At 46.8% G+C, this 15,250-nt stretch overlaps 1 protein-coding gene across 1 annotated transcript in view; it reads right to left on the bottom strand.

Annotated features, from left to right (window-relative positions):
* Positions 1-3,061: 3,061 nt before the first annotated feature.
* Positions 3,062-15,250, bottom strand: part of LOC125276407 (collagen alpha-6(VI) chain-like) — a 70,957-nt gene continuing 58,768 nt past the window's right edge. Inside the window, exons 30-36 of the mRNA XM_048203840.1 lie at positions 14,701-15,197; positions 8,990-9,065; positions 7,689-8,330; positions 6,537-6,627; positions 5,440-5,609; positions 5,088-5,261; positions 3,062-4,470 (exon numbers count right to left, since the gene is read on the bottom strand). Coding sequence (XP_048059797.1) covers positions 4,271-4,470; positions 5,088-5,261; positions 5,440-5,609; positions 6,537-6,627; positions 7,689-8,330; positions 8,990-9,065; positions 14,701-15,197 — 1,850 coding nt within the window. The 3' untranslated portion in view covers positions 3,062-4,270. The remainder of the gene's footprint in view (positions 4,471-5,087; positions 5,262-5,439; positions 5,610-6,536; positions 6,628-7,688; positions 8,331-8,989; positions 9,066-14,700; positions 15,198-15,250) is intronic.

Genomic DNA, 15,250 nt, shown 5'->3' with positions numbered 1-15,250 from the left:
GTGGCCCCCCATTCCTCTTGCACAACGCAAGATGTGGAGCTTCCGGATGAACGCACTGGTCCTTCTCATGGAGGGCCAGACATCTCATTCGTGCTCCTCTGGATGATCAGATGTCAATCATGGCATCGGAGGGTGATCTGGAGTCCTCCGGGGATGAAGACTCAGCTTCCCCCTTTGGGGAACGCAGCATTGCCCAATCCTGACCCAGAGCTGACGACTTTGCTTTCCCGGGCTGTCGAGAGGATCGGGCTAGAGTAAAGACCTCTGCTGTGTTGGATGACTGTTATCTCGGGGCAGCCCAGGCTGGTTCTCAGCCCCCATCCATTCAGTGCTGCCATTCTTTCCGGAAGTGCATGAGGAGATTACTGATTGTGGACAGCACCTTTATTTGGCCAGTAGTTCTCGGCTGCCTGCCGAGAAGCTAATACCAGTACAATGTCCTCCCCTTCGGGCTGTCCCTGTCACCTTGTGTCACGGAGTTCTCCTTGTTTCCATGAGAGAATACAGTGTTTGCATTCTCAACTACCTTGATGACTGGCTCATTCTGGCTCGGTCACGAGAGCAGTTGTGTGAACACAGGAACATGGTGCTCAGTCACTTCAGCCAGCTGCGGCTTTGGGTCAACTGGGAAAAGAGCAAACTCTCCCCATGCAGAGGATCTCTTTTCTCAATATGGACTATGGAGGTGAACTCTCAAGGGACACTGCAAAGTCAGGGAGGACGAGGAGCAGGTCTTACTGGCCCAATCAGATCTGGTTCCCAGAACTGATGCTCCTCACGACAGCCCCTCCCTAGAGCATTCCTCTGAGGAAGGACCTACTTTCTCAGAGACAGGGCACCCTCTGGCACCCATATCCAGATATCTGGAACCTCTAGATGGGATGCGGAGGTCCTAGGTGATCTACCCCAAGCAGTGGTAGACACCATCACTTCGGCGAGAACACCCTCTATGAGGAATGTTTACACCTTGAAGTGGAACCTGTTCATTGAGTGGTGTTCTTCTCACCGGGAAGACCCCTGGAGATGCCCAATTAGAGCTTGCTTTCCTTCCTCCAGGAAGGGTTAGAGTGTAGGCTGTCTCTCTCCATCCTAAAAGTGTATGTTGCCATGATCCAGTAGATTGTAAATCTCTGGGAAAGCATGACCTGATCACCCTGTACCCTCTTGCGATCTTTCTCTGGTGCTTACAGCATTTTTACTGCAGAGCTGAAAATTCTGTCAATAAAGACAGTGCTCTTAACTGCGCTGGCTTCCATCAAGAGGGCAGGGGACCTGCAAGCATTTTCAGTCAATGAATCGTGCCTGGATATGTGCCCAAGGTTCCTACCATGCCTTTCAGGGATCAGGTGATGAACCTCAGAGGAGGCAGTGATCCCATATGTGTATTCTTCCATGATACGGTTCCCCCTCGGTGAGGCTGTGTCTTTCCCTTGTCTGCTCTGATGTCCCTGCCAGCAGTGATGGAGTACTCGAGTCCTGGACTCGGACTCGAGTCCGACTCGAGTCACTATTCTTTGGACTCGAGTCCGACTCGAGACTCCATTCTCTGGACTCGTGACTCGACTTGGACTCGCGGACTGATGACTCGTACTTGGACTCGGACTCGAGGATATATAAAATCGGACTTGAGCATTCATCATGTTGTTTTTGACTAAATATGTTATAAAAAAATTATATACGTTTATATATAATATTATATAAGGTTTCGTGCCCAAGACCGGCCAGGATCTATTTTTTTCCCTCACAGACACTGGTACCGCTCGCTCTCTTGACAACACACTCACTGACGTCACTCACTTTACGCTCGTGCATGATTCGCGGGCTAAATGTTCAAATTTGGAAAAGGCAGAAAGATGTGCCCCGGATCGTGAAATTCGCCTACACGAATTTTGCATCTAATGCTGGAAAGAGCAGTGCTAAATGTTGTGTGTGTAATTGCACAATTGAGGAAAAGACTGGGACAACTTCAAACTTTAACAGACACCTGTCACGGATGCACCCAGAAAAGTAAGTAAAATGCTTTCCATTGGCTAACGTTAGCTTTTAAAAAAACTATTATTGACTAATGCATATATGATACTAAACAGAAGAAGCTAGGGTTGGGCGATGTTTGACAATTTGGCATCAGACGTCGACGATGTCTAATGTCTGGTTCAGATTACACAATTTTTTTATCTGTTGATAACTTACTAGTCACTGTGTCAGATCAGATTACATGATTTTTTTTTGTCTGTAGTCACTGTGTCAGATTACACAATTTTTTTGGTCTGTTGCAATGGTCACTGTGTCAGATGGATGACGCAATTTTGACTCCTAAAATCCTGTGGTGTCGTGGACAAGAAACATGTCAGACTAACGTTACACGTTGCTTTCTGACCAGTCGCTTGCCGTCACACACACACATTCACTTGAACACATACAAACGCACTCACGCTAAATCACTCGGTCACTAACTCACAAACGCTCGCTCGCTCGCGCTTGCTCTCTCTCTCTCTCTCTCTCTCTCTCTCTCTCTCTCTCTATCTCTCACACACACACACACACACTCACTCACACACTCTCTCTCTCTCACACTCTCGGGACTCGAACACTGGGACTCGAGACTCGACTCGGACTCGACAGTTGGTGACTCGACTACAACACTGCCTGCCAGTGTTGACTCCCTCCTAACTAGGCTGGAGCCACCTCAGAGACATTCCATATGTTATACTGCCCTTAATGCCCAGTCCATATGTGTAATCTTCATGATACCTCCCTGCGGGCAGGATGTGGATTTTGCAGCCTCCATTTACCCATGAAAAGGCACACTTTCCCAGTGTTTTCCAATAGTGTTACTGTATGGGTCAAGCGGAATAACAGTAATAGATTCTATCCACCTAAGCCCTGTCCTATCTTCCACCCCAGTAGGTGTGGGGGGATAAGGCGGCTTACTAGGAGCACTGGAAGCTATAGTGGCACATTGTTAGGGATCCCAATTCCAACTGAAAGGAAACATCTCGGTTACATATGTAACCCTTGTTCCCTAAGGGAGGGAACGGAGACATCACGTCCCGTCACCACAGTTGCTGTACCACCGCTGAGCACTGGGTCACCTCAGTGAAAACCTGAATTTTGCTCCCGCTTCCGTCTTTAAACCTGCTCTGCGGGGTGGAGCGTGCAATGCAAATCTCGCACACCAATGTGCATTGGCTCATTTAATTTATACTCGAAGGTGATAGGGCCCTCATGCGAGATCCCATTACGTCGAAACGTTCCAATGTGACATCTCAGTTCCCTCCTTCTGGGTCTGGGTTACAACGATCTGGAGGAGAATCAACACAGTAATCAAAGACACCCATGTTACAAAACCTGCCTATATAAGCAGATGCCTTGTAAGACTGCAGCCTAACTGAAGCAGAACTTCATAAATGACTGATTTGGAACACTCTACATAGGCAGCAACTCTGAGCATCACACAAAAACAGCTCCTCATTGGGAAGATAATGGCACGACACTCTAGTAAGCATACAAATAAATAATGCACAGAAATATTGGACAAAATAGTAAGAGGGATACATATTTAATTGACACGTTTCCCGGCATGCATACTAACACTTACTGTTTTGGATGTCCAATAATGTTTTACCTATTAATGTTTTTTCTCAATTCCCAATGTTTAGTGATGTAAAATGGGCCAGCATCCCCAAAAAATGTAAATAATTTATTTTTATATCCAATGGCTTTACAGAAACCCTTTTTAGGAGGAAAAATAAAAAATATCAATATCAGTACTTGGGTTTTGAGCTACAGCCAAACAGTAGACAATATCACAAGCAATAGCAAGGTCATGGGTTTAAAAAAGCATGGCCAGTACAACTCAAGGAATTTTGTGAAATACAGGTTATATAAATGTGATTAAAAAAAGTTTAAGTTAAAGGTTTCATTTAAGCTGTCCAACAACATTGTCTGTGCCAATGGCCTGAGTTTGGCTGAATCATTATGTTTGCAATTATTTCTGGTGTAGCTAATTATGTATAACTTACATACTTCACCTTTAAACAAATTCTGCTCTTGTAATCAAATAAACAGTTGTTCCTTTTCCAAATTAAGGTCCTTCACATCAGCTGTTAAATCTTTGGGCCTTTATTAACTAAATCTGTTCAAATACATTTAGCTAAAACTTCAAGACTGACTGTCCATTTGACAATTAATGATCAGAATATGGTAATGAATACAGAAGCTGCCAAATGTAGATAAATGTATTCGGCATTCATTGGAAATTCATTAGATATCACAGTTTAGATATGTTAGGAGATACTTTTTTGACCCGGAGACAGTGATTCTCACAGTCCTTCTGTGTGTTGAACCGGTTGCTGTTCCCTTCACAGCCTCCATACCAGAACGCGGCGCATTCACCACTGCTGGCGTTGAAGTGCCATTTCACTGTAAAGTTTGAGCAAGTTCCTGCGTCATACTCAAGCTGGCAAATGTCTGGGCAAAAAGAAAACAAAATTTAGTTTTAACGTGGTATTTTAGTGCATCTTATTCACAGACAGCCCACAGTCTAACTGAACTGGGTGCTACAGTTGTGCCGTGAATATTTGAGTTATTCTTTCGTCACTGCTGCATGCATATTGAGTTCAGCACCAATTTTGTTACTTTATTTCAATAATTGATTTAGTAAATCAAGGATGACTCTCATGAACAATTCATAAAGCAAACAATGTTTGGGTTGGTTTATAGCCATTATAATGATATAAAAACAGTGGTAGTCTGGCATATCTGCCAAGTTCTCTTTTACCCTTAAATATACTGGGATCATCCTGTGAAAGATTTTCAGATTATGTGGAAGAAATTTGAATCTTAAAACTCTGTATAAGAGTTACATAAAACATAAAAGAAAACATATAATTTATATATTGGAAATAAATTATTATAAATGCTTAAAACCCTACATGTAATTTAGGCATTAATTCAATATGCATTAAAGCCTTAATATATTAGTTAACACATGAAATATTTATATATTCATATATAGTATATAGTATATACATACACATGTATATTTACACATTCAAATGTAATAATAAAAGTTGTGGTGAATTTACCCGAGGACCCACACTCCCTATAGCACTCTTCCTCTGTCAAGAATCGGTTTTCATTTCCGTCACAACCACCGTACCAAAAGTGCATGCATTTCTTAGTCTTCTGGCTGTAGTACCATCTGGACACATACGATGCACACACACGGCCAGAATCTCTCTCAAGGAAACACCGTGCTGCTGGAAACAAACAGTACACTCCACTGATTCCCTATGGCACTGAATACTGAACTATGTCAGAGAAACAGCTTGTGCATGTTTAATGTGCGTGAGGATACATGCACACTACTGTGCCAGAGATATACACAACTTCAAAGGTAGAGCAGCTATATGAGGCAGGAAGATCTGGATTCAGCACCTTTAGTCTTTGGAGGCTCGGTGTGATCTTCTGTAAAACGTTCAGTGAACTGAAGTTGATAAGCTTCAGCAGTTGGTTCTGCGTTTTTCTCATCATAAACATCATATTCCTCCAGAGGTTCTTCTGTTGTGATGGGCCCTTCAGTGGACAGAATAGTGGGCAGAATATCTCTGAAACACATTCAGGATTAATTTCATTAAAAAGCACAGACTGTGTCTTCTATATCTAATTATGTCCAACATTCCAACATCTGTTTGTGTTTCAACTTACAAGCAAAAAAAAAAAAAAAAAAAAAAAACAGCCCAGTGTAGCAAAGGTTTATTGCATCGACAATAATATCTCTGGAGTTAATTCTTATGTTTTCTTGTTTTATTCATAGAAATACTTTCACACCTTGCTATTGTGATTATTCAGGTAAATAAAGAAGCAAGTGGCAACAGACGGGCCCAAGGCAAGCACGGCCTGCACTTTTGACACAATGCAAAGACTCAAAAATCAAATATTTAGACCACCCTAGGCAGGGTTCAAACCTACAACTAGTGATGTGACTATCTACAGAATGTGTGGTGGCTGCTGTCTCGCTTCGTCTGACAAAGCTTCTTTCATATGGTTTTGGCTGTTTTGATTTTTTTACTAAACACAAGATGGTGCTGTTTTCGACACTCTCGAAGCTTTGAATCCAGCCTCTGGATTATTGAGCCCAGAGCTACAGCCATCTACAGCGTTTACACAAACACATGCTAAGAAAATGCTTCTGCTTGTCACGATCCCAGCCTGTGTTCCTCTGGTCTTGAGTGGACTTTTATGTTATTTCCTGTTCTGTGCCATGTTTTGTAGTCCTTTTTCTAGTTGATTAGTTCTTTGATTGTTCCCAGGTGTGGCCAATTACCCCTTGTGTATTTAAACCCCAGTGTTTCTTGTGTTCCTTGTCGAGTCTTGTCCTTCATGGATTGGTGCACTCATTCTGTTCACTGTGGTGGATTTATTATGTTTATTTTATTATTAAACTCACTGCATTTGGATCCAGCTGTCCTTTGCTTTTGAGTTCAGCCTACATAACACTGATGCTGCTTTTGAGTTTATGTTCAAAGATTTACCTCTCTGTGGTTCGTTGTCCAAATCCAACAGGCCTCGGCACAAAACCACGACAATCACGGGTATCTATCAGTGACTGGGGCAAGATTCCTCCTACAAAACAACAGCAGTTGTTTAACTAAAATTAAAATCATAAAAAACATTTTCATTACTTGAAATAAAGCAAACGTTAACTAAAACTAATTTTTAGTTAACATTTACTAACATTTAACTAATTTTTGTAGCACTGAAATAACTACAACTAAAACTGAAATAAAATTATTAAAACAACAAAATTACTAAAACTAAAATTGAAAACAGAAAATATTAAAAAAAACATTCAAAATATTAATAAAAACAATATTATAATAAACAATAATACTACTCAAAGGGTGATGAAACACTACTGCATGTTTTTTAAAATGTAAATTGTGTTGCAATGGATGAAAGAGGATGTTATCATCTGTTCAATTCCAGAGAAAGAAGAAAGCAGATCATATAGAGAGATTTTCATATATTTTTCCACAGAAAATGTTAAAAGAGTACGCAAGTTTACACACCAGACCAGGGGCCTGTACCATGATGGTAGTTGAACAAACTCAGGGTTATAGAGTGACTTTTATTGTGTTGGATGTGTCAGTGTCACTTTGCTCACATTTGATTGGCCCAATTTCGGTTTGAGATCTCTAAACCAGAACATAACCTGCCCGGAGCAGGTTAGCCATGGAGCGTAAGTTACTATGGTGATGAACATCAATAAAAGCCAAGTCACTCTCATGGTACCTAAAACCCAGGATTGGCGCAAACTAATCTGAAACTTACCTGGCTAGCCAGCTAATCCGGCTTCATGGTACAGGCCCCAGGGCTGTGTTTCCCAAAAATCAAGTCAAGTCACCCTTATTTATATAGCGCTTTTTACAATGTAGATTGTGTCAAAGCAGCTTTACAGTGATAACTGGTATATAATTTTGGCTGCACAGCAGCTCTTAAAGAATAGTGTCAATGCAGGCAGATCAAAGCACTGTTGAATAAATGTCAAGTCAAATGTCAAGTGTCCCCAACTAAGCAAACCAAAATCATCGTAAGCTTACAATGCTTTCCGGAAACACAGCTCAGGTTAGTAAGCAGTTCTATCACACCGGTCTTATGCTAACATGTCCATGAATATTCCTTACTGTGGAACATCTGCAGGAAGGCGTAAACAAAGCGTGTGGCGTACTCTCTGTCATCCAGGAATACCAGGTGTTGCTCCAGAGGAGAGTTGGTGAGCTCCTGCATCCGGGTCCAGTCGAATCTGTGTCCCGCCATGAGGACAAACATAACAACATTCTGACACTTACATAATCTAGACAAATAATCCAGCTGAGCTTTGCTGTGCTTAGAGTTTTCACCAAAAACAGCCACAACCATTCGTTTGCTTCGTGGTCTTTCTGCTTTAAGGATAATGTTAGTAATCAGCCACTCCAAAGCAAACTCAGGATGGGATGTCCCGCCCATTTGCTTCACTGTACTAGTAATATGCTGCTTCATGATACTGCGATCTTTAAACTTGGTGAAGCTGAACTCCTCGTTGATGTAAGAGGAGCCGTAAACAGAGCTCTGCTGATAGACGGCCAATCTGGTTTTCCCGTCCGCTCTGCTCGGCTCGTTGCTCACGCCGATCCGGTCCAACAGAGACAGAAGAAGCTCCTTCGCATCTGAATACTGTTGAGTGTTCAGGTTATTAGACCCATCCAGCAGCAAAGACAGGTCCAAGTCCATCTGTAGAGGTTGCGGCTGCAGAATTATACCACACTCTGGGTCTGGGTTACAGCAATCTGGAGGAGAATAAACACAGTAATCAAAGACACCCATGTTACAAAACCTGCCTATATAAGCAGATGCCTTGTAAGACTGCAGCCTAACTGAAGCAGAACTTCATAAATGACTGATTTGGAACACTCTACATAGGCAGCAACTCTGAGCATCACACAAAACCAGCTCCTCATTGGGAAGATAATGGCACGACACTCTAGTAAGCATAAAAAATAAATAATGCACAGAAATATTGGACAAAATAGTAATTTTTTTAAATCAACATTACTCTATCTTCAATCCACCATCATGGATTGAACATTGCTGCAGCGCATTATGGAACTGACTTCTCTGTAATGGATACTTGTTGCTGCCTTAATTTGATTAAAATTATATAATTTAGAAGGTAGCATAATTATGCTTCTTACATTTTGAAGGAGACTTCACACAAGGAGCGCAAACAGAGCCACTGTCACTTTCATTCATTTAATCAATTGATCAAAAGTGACAGTAAAGACATTTAAAATTGTACAAAATATTCCTATTTTAAACAAATGCTGCTGTTTTGAACTTTCTATTTATCAAAGAATAATAAAAAACCAAAAAGAAAATCATATTAGAATGATTTCTGAAGGATCATGTGACACTGAACGGTTGTGTATGTGTCTGCACTGGAGCTTACCAAAACAAATGAGGCACTTTTTAATGCGATTCACTTCTCTGCCATCAACAATAATGTAGCTTTTCGTGTCGTCAACCTGAGACAGACATTTGAGGTGAATTAATAACTACTGTACACAGATATAGTTCATGCTTTTCTTTCCCAGTGACCCAATAAACAAACTTGCATGTGGATGTATAGAACTATGTAAATGATGGGTATTCAAATTCTATGGGAATCTAAGAGGAACAGAAAATAGCAGAAAGGTCCACATTTTACTATGGATTTCAAACATCCTCAGAATGTAACATTCTGGATCTTATATGTTCATTTATTAGATTATTTATTAGATTATTAGATATTTGAGCTAATTTATTGATGCTCATTGTTTGTCTTCACAGTCACTAAATATATTGGCATGTCCAAATCCGATGGTTCCCTTTCAGTCGGTCAAGTTCGACGTATGTCAGTAGTGACCGACGAATTGGGATATCGCTAGAGAGCCCTATCAGCTTCGAGTGAACTAAAACAGGCCAATGGAATTGGTGTGCAATATTTGCATAATGCGCACCGCCTCCGACAGGTGTATATAAATAGGAAGCAGATGCAGTCGCACTCTGTCTTTTGCTTCGGAGACAACCATTTGATATTCTCCAACTATTCAGACTTCTAAAGTGTTCTACTACAAACCTTTGAAGAAAATTTCAGCGTCTTGTGTTGGTGTTACAGCACAGCAGCGAGGTTGCGAGCTTCCCGAGGAGCCTGAGCTTAAAGCTCTCCACTGCTGTTGTTACAGCAACTTGTCCCGCCAACGTTGTCTGTTGCGATTTGGGCCGGTTCCTCCGTTGTGTTCGGGGAGTGGTGTACCCGAACACATTGTGACACTCCCTGTGTACTTCAGCACGAGAGAGCTGATTCTTCCCCTTCTAAAAGAGCTTCACAGACAAACCCTGCATCTTTATTAAGATGTAATTTCGTCTGTGCATTACTGCCGCACCGGTCGTTCCCTGGTCCCCGCTGATGGGCACAATTGCATCACATGCTTGGGTGTTCAGCACACTGAGGCTGCATTTGTAGATAGTTCATGTACTCATTGTGGGAACATGACTATCACAGTGCTAAGATCTAGACTCTCGTTCCTTGGTGCAGCCGTTTTCTCTGGCTCCGGCCGGCATGGCGGTTCGTCAGCGTGTAGGCAGTGTGATCTGAGGATCTCCTCTCCAGCATTGCAGCCCGTGGTGCTGCCATTGGATCGCGCTGGTCCCTCTACGGAGTGACCAACTGATTCCTTCGGCGCACCTGCTGAGGATCAGATGTCGATCACAGCATCGGAAGGTGAGCGTGAGTCCTTGGAAGATGAAGACTGCCTCCCTCTGGGACTGTAGCGTTGCCCGAGCCTGATCCTGAGTTGACGGCTGTGCTTTCCCTGGCGGCCGAGAAGGTCGGGCTCGTCTGGAATCCTCCACCATATCACGGTCCTTCCCGGCTCGATGATTGGTACCTCGGTCCCCAGCACCCCTCCCTGATGCCTTTCTTGCCGGAAGTGCACGATGAGGTGACCAAGTCCTGGTGGACGCCCTATAGCATTCGTGCGAGACCTGGTCCCTTGTCCACCTTCACCACCCTGGACGGCGGAGAGGCTAGGGGATACAAGCGGATTCCCCCAGTCAAGCTTACAGAGCCTGTGGACAAGCTGCCTCCACCCTGCACGCCATGGCCCTTTTGCAAGTCTATCAGGCAAAAGCGTTAATGGAGATGCCCCAGGGAGGTCTTGACCAATAGTTGCTTGGGGAGTTGCACGCTGCCATTGACCTCGCCCTCCGGGCAACTAAAGTGATGGCACATTCTGTTGGTCAGGCGATGTCTACTCTCGTAGTCCAGCAGCGCCACCTCTGGCTGACCCTGGCTGACATGAAGGAGACTGATAAATATCAGTTCCTGGACTCCCCCGTGTCTCAGGTCGGCCTTTTCAGCGACGCAGTGGAGAGCTTCGGCCAACAGTTCTCTGGCGCCCAAAAGCAGGCTGAGGCCATAAAGCACATCTTGCCCCGGCGGTCCGCTGCTGCCTCCACCCCGCCGGCGGCTCAGCTTCAGCCCGCTCATCGCTGAGGGCGCCCGCCTGCACCGTCCTCTGCCCCTGCTAAGTTGGCGAAGCAGCAGCCTACACCTGCCGAACAGCAGAGAGCCGGTCGTGGACACGGCACCCAGCCCGCTCAAGCCAAGCCCGGTGGCAAGCGATCGAGGAAGTCACGGTCCTGAGACGGGCGACCTGGAGGGGAAGGATTCTTCTCTTCGGGAGAGGATTCCAGCATCTCTCCCACCCCCAGAGGAGGGCCGGGGGGAATTTGTGTTTCTGTCTGTCCCGCCGCTGGCTCTCCGGAGTCCAGAGGTACCTACTTCTACACCAAAAGAGCAGTTTCCCAATCCTCCAGGTCACAAGAAGGTGCGGCTGTCAGTGCGCGAGGCCCCGCCTTGCCACTCGCAGCCCCCTCTCACATCGCCAGCAGGTTCCAGTGTGATGGTCGAGGCCACCTCCCATGTGCCGTTTCCCATGCACACTGCCACCTCGTGGAGTCTGACCCCACTTCGGGCTGCTATGCCGTCCGAGTCGGGTTTCAGTACTCTTCTTCACTGCCCCACCCCGGTACGTCTGTGGTGCCTTTGGTCCCGCTGGCTTGGTGTCTGGAAGCCTGGATAGCGCTCCCCAGCCCGTCCCACTAGCTCATTCGTACTATCAGAGTCGGCAATGCGATTCAGTTCGCACAGCATCCCCCAGTCTTCAGGGGTGTCCACTACACTCAGGTGTCACTGGACAATGCACCTGTTCTCCGAGTGGAGATTGCTGTCCTCTTGGCGAAGGATGCAATCGAGCCGGTCCCTCCAGCCGATATGAAGTCAGGGTTCTACAGCCCCTACTTCATTGTACCCAAGAAGGGTGGTGGGCTACAGCCAATCCTTGACCTGCGTATCCTGAATCAGTCCCTTCACAGGCTGCCGTTCAAGATGCTGACACAGAAGTGCATTTTCGAATGCATCCGTCCCCAGGATTGGTTTGCAGCGATTGACCTGAAGGACGCGTACTTTCATGTCTCGAGTCTGCCTCACCACAGACCCTTTCCATGGTTTGCGTTCGAGGGTCAAGCATATCAGTACAAAGTCCTGCCCTTCGGACTGGCCCTGTTGCCTCGCGTCTTTACGAAGGTGTAGCGTCTTTAAGAAGGAACAGGGTGTAGCATCCTCAACTACCTCGACGACTGGCTCATTCTGGCCAGCTCGCGAGAGCAGTTGTGCGAACACAGGGACATGGTGTTAGCTCACCTCAGCCGGTTGGGTCTTTGGGTCAACTGGGACAAGAGCAAACTCGTCCCCGGGCAGACGATCTCTTATCTTGGTATGGAACTGGACTCGGTCACCCGGACAGCGCGCCTCACAGAGGAGCGCGTCCAGTCGGTGTTGAACTGCCGGAGTACGCTCAAGCGCAGGACAGCGAGCCCACTGAAACTATTTCAGATGCGCCTGGGGCATATGGCATCTGCAGCCGCAGTCACGCCGCTCAGATTGCTTCATATGAGGCCGCTTCAACAATGGCTCCACGGCCGGGTCCCGAGATGGGCGTGGCAGTGCGGTACGTTCCGTGTCCCCGGGACACCGAGCTGCCGTCGCACTCTCACCCAGTGGTCGGACCCTTCGTTCCTGCGGGCTGGAGTTCCCCTCGAACAAGTGTTCAGGCATGCTGTGGTCCACACAGATGCCTCTGCCACCGGGTGGGGGGCCACGTACAACGGGCATGCAGTGTCGGGTCTGTGGATGTGGCCTCATCTGCATTGGCATATCAATTGCCTCGAGTTGCTAGCAGTACGTCTTGCACTGGGCCGCTTCAAGGAGCTGTTGTCAGACAAGCACGTACTAGTCCGCTCAGACAGCACTGCGGCCGTTGCGTACATCAACCATCAGGGTGGTCTACGCTCCCGTTGCATGTCGCAACTTGCCCGCCATCTCTTACTATGGAGTCAGAAGCATCTGAGGTTGCTTCGTGCCATTCATGTCCCAGGTGTGCTCAACCGTGCAGCCGACGAGCTCTCACGCCAGCCTCCGCTTGCGGGCGAGTGGAGACTCCATCCCCAGGCGGTCCAGCTGATCTGGCAGCACTTCGGCGAGGCTTAGATAGATCTGTTTGCCTCTCTGGAGACTGCCCACTGCCAGTGGTTCTATTCCCTGATCGGCGGCACGCTCGGCACGGATGCCCTGGCACACAGCTGGCCCCGGGGCCTACGCAAATATGCGTTTCCCCCAGTGAGCCTTTGCAAAGTCAGGGAGGACGAGGAGCAGGTCTTGCTAGTGGCTCCGTATTGGCCCACTCGGGTGATCTCCCGCAAGCGGTCGTAGACAACATCACTTCCGCTAGAGCTCCTTCTACGAGGAACCTCTATGCATTGAAGTGGAACCTGTTCGTTGAATGGTGCTCCTCTCACCGAGAGGACCCCCGATCATGCTCGGAGGGTCCTGAAGGCCAGCAGAAGGGAAAGGCTGTCTCCAAGCAGAGGATGGCCCACTGGATAGTGGATGCCATCGCCCTGGCATATGAATCCCAGGGTGTGCCTTGCCCGCTCGGGTTGAGAGCCCACTCCACCAGTGGGCCTCTTCCTGGGCGCTGGCGCACGGCGCCTCGCTGACAGATATCTGCGGGCTGGGCGACACCTAACACATTTGCTAGATTCTATAGTCTTTGTGTAGAACCTGTATCTTCCCGTGTACTCGCTTCCACCAGCCGGTAGACGCGAAGTGCCTGTTCTAAGTGTCGGCTTGCAATGCCACTCCCGCCCCCAGGGCCGGATACGTGCATCCTTTACTCCAGCTGAGTTCCCCACTTGGCGAACCCTGTCGAGTTCCTCCGCCTCCCCCTTCGGCTCGGACATTGCGGAGTGTCTGATGCAAGGCCAACGTCCGTCACCGACGTTGATGTTGGCTGGGTTCTATATGTCGCGACCCCTCTACGTGAGCGGTCCCATGTGTATTTGTCCATGTTCAACTCCCTATGGTGAGCCCATGTCTTTCCCTTAGCAGAGCCAGCTCTGCTGTCACCTGTCAGATGAGCCTCCCCTTACCCAGGTGGAGCCATCCCAGGGACTCCATTTGCGTACTGCTCACGGCCAGTCCATGTGTACTCTCCACGGAAACTCCTCTCCCGCAGGGTAGGTAGTGGTCTCCGCAGTGTCCCCTATGGGTTCGCTTCCCCAGTGTAGTCTAGTTTACTTAGTGGGTATTTCGGAACAGCAGTAGACTTTCTCGGCGTAAGCTCACCCCCTTCCCTGTCCCATTGGTGCGCTGGGTGGCTAGAGCTTGCGCTGGGCACTGGAAGGGTTTTCGTAACTGTGGCGCTTTATTTGGGATCCCAATTCGTTGGTCACTACTGACGTACGTCGAATGTAACCGACTGAAAGGGAATGTCCTGTTGCCACAGTTCTATACCCTCGCTGCAGTGCGGACTAGGTTGTCTCCTCAGTAAAAAATAGAGTGCGATTGCATCTGCTTCCTATTTATATACACCTGTCGGAGGCGGTGGGCATTATGCAAATATCGCACGCCAATTCCATTGGCCTGTTTTAGTTCACTCGAAGCTGATAGGGCTCTCTAGCGATATCCCAATTCGTTGGTCACTACTGATGTACGTCTCCATTCCCTCCTTCAGGGAACGAGGGTTACATACGTAACCGAGACGTTTTCATATCTACCTGCATTGCTCGGCTCACATCATCAGCAGGTCGTAAAGCGATCACTCCGAGGCCAATGTCTGCTGCCTTGAACTCCAGCATTGCTGTGGCGAGTCTTGATTCATCATTCGTTGGCCCGTTTGTGATGAACACAGCCACCTTCCTCATAAGTCTGCCCTTTCTGACTCGTTTGAAGATGTTCCGTGCCACGAAGAGCATGGCTTGTCCTATGTCCCTGTTTTTTGTGGTTCTCTCTTTAGCGATTGCTCTTAGAGCTTCCAGAAGGGTCTTCTTCTTATGGTGGTCCGCAAAACGGATCAGGTTCCTGGACTCGTTGTTGTAAGAGATCACAGATACCCGAGCTCCCCATTGACAATTTGTTTCAGCAATGGAAATGTCTTCCAGTAAGGAGAGTGCAGCAGAACGTATCCGCTCGAACACATCAGAAGATACACCTATAGACATGTCCAAGGCTATCACCAGGTCTGTGGGGTAAACTGGACACTGCAAATGCTTTCCTGAAAGCATTGTTGGGAAAAAAATAAAGAATAAATTCACTATTTGTAAAAAG

Source organism: Megalobrama amblycephala, linkage group LG10 (genome assembly GCF_018812025.1).
Source record: "Megalobrama amblycephala isolate DHTTF-2021 linkage group LG10, ASM1881202v1, whole genome shotgun sequence".
NCBI classification, from domain to species: domain Eukaryota; kingdom Metazoa; phylum Chordata; class Actinopteri; order Cypriniformes; family Xenocyprididae; genus Megalobrama; species Megalobrama amblycephala.
Note: the sequence above shows the minus strand (reverse complement) of the source record. Positions and strands in the feature narration are given on the sequence as shown.